The 1,288-nt window shown below is 61.1% G+C and overlaps 1 protein-coding gene across 1 annotated transcript in view; it reads right to left on the bottom strand.

Annotated features, from left to right (window-relative positions):
- The window catches only part of LOC103917777 (nuclear pore complex protein Nup160-like), a gene marked incomplete at its 5' end in the record, with an annotated part of 38,364 nt that overhangs the window by 1,030 nt on the left and 36,046 nt on the right, over positions 1 to 1,288 (bottom strand). The window contains 2 exons of the mRNA XM_009324968.1: positions 88 to 192; positions 383 to 581. Of these exons, the coding sequence (XP_009323243.1) occupies positions 88 to 192; positions 383 to 581 (304 nt within the window). The remainder of the gene's footprint in view (positions 1 to 87; positions 193 to 382; positions 582 to 1,288) is intronic.

Here is a 1,288-nt window from a genome sequence, read left to right as displayed (position 1 = left end):
AGCACCGGCCCTCGGCGCTCGAGCGGCGGACAGTATTTGATCCGCTTCGGAACAGAAGGCCGGAGCGAGGGGCGAAGGCTCGGTTACCTCTGTCTGCAACAGCAACATGTGGAAGTTGGAGATAGATTGTCTGTTGATGCCCAGGAACTCCAATTTACTAGTCAGAGTATTTGCCAGCTCTCCGATCTGAAACTGCCAGGGAGAAAGGGGAATAGTAAGGAGCCGCCCTCGGGTAGCGTCACCGGGCTGCTGCGGCCTCGCGGCTGGAGGCCTTCCCCGGCAAACGGGACCCGGGACCGCCCGCGGCCCCTCAGCCTGGTGGAAATGGGACGTGCCACCCTGAACGTGTGCGCCTGTCACCCCCTCCTTTCAGCCCCGCTACCTCCTGCGCCCCGGGACAGGGTCGGTGTGGGGTGGCAGGACGAGACCTCCTCTGTAGCCGCGGGAGGTGCCAGCGAACCCCGACTCCTTCGTGCGGAGCCTTCCCTACTCCCAGCCGCAGCCCCCGGCGCTTCTCAGCGCGGTGACCGCTCCGAACCAGCCGAAGGAGGGTACGGGCTCGGTCTGCTTCGGCGCCCCAGCTCTGGAGTTACAGCAGAGCAATCGCCAGGGCAGAAAGCGTTAAATGTAATACTTCATTTCCCAAAGGAAATGGGCCAGGATGCAATTTCAGACTTCGTAAATCGTTGCTTTCCAGAGGAACTAGCTGGAAAGCGCGGGAGGGAGGCGTCAGCTCTAGATTTACTCCCGAGCAGAGACAGTATCTACGTTAAGTTTCAGGTCAGCCCCCCGGTTCCTCCGTTCCTGCGTCCCGCAGGAGTCAAACCTCCAGTCCGGGCGCTGCGTGGGGGACGCGGGGATCCCCCGTGTCCATCCCCCTGACTGAGGGGACTGCATGAAAGCAGCTACAAGCCAGACAGCAATCAAGAGCAGAAACGGGGTGGACGCCTGCAAGGGGCATCGCGATTGCTTTAAGGAGGGCTCTGAAAATTTTTCTTTGCTCCTTGGCTCTTCGGAAGAGGCTTTGGAAGGTCCCCAAAGCCGACAGCGCAGCCTCTGTCTCCAGAGAGGGGGCCGGGCCGGACAGACAAGCAACGCTAGAGGGGCCCGAGGCAGGGAAATGAATTCCCGCGTTAACGTGGCTACGGAGAAGCCAGGGAAGATCCCACAGCAGAGGGTGACTTCGCAGCGGAGGACCCGGCGGATCTCCTGCAAACCAGAGAGCCGGCAGAAGAGAGATTACCCCGAACCGATGAAGCAAACGGTACCGATTACCCGAGGAGACGGC

This window comes from Pygoscelis adeliae, unplaced genomic scaffold, assembly GCF_000699105.1.
Source record: "Pygoscelis adeliae isolate BGI_AS28 unplaced genomic scaffold, ASM69910v1 Scaffold896, whole genome shotgun sequence".
In the NCBI taxonomy this organism is placed as follows: domain Eukaryota; kingdom Metazoa; phylum Chordata; class Aves; order Sphenisciformes; family Spheniscidae; genus Pygoscelis; species Pygoscelis adeliae.
The sequence above is the reverse complement of the archived record's forward strand: the minus strand, read 5'-3'. Positions and strand labels throughout refer to the sequence as shown.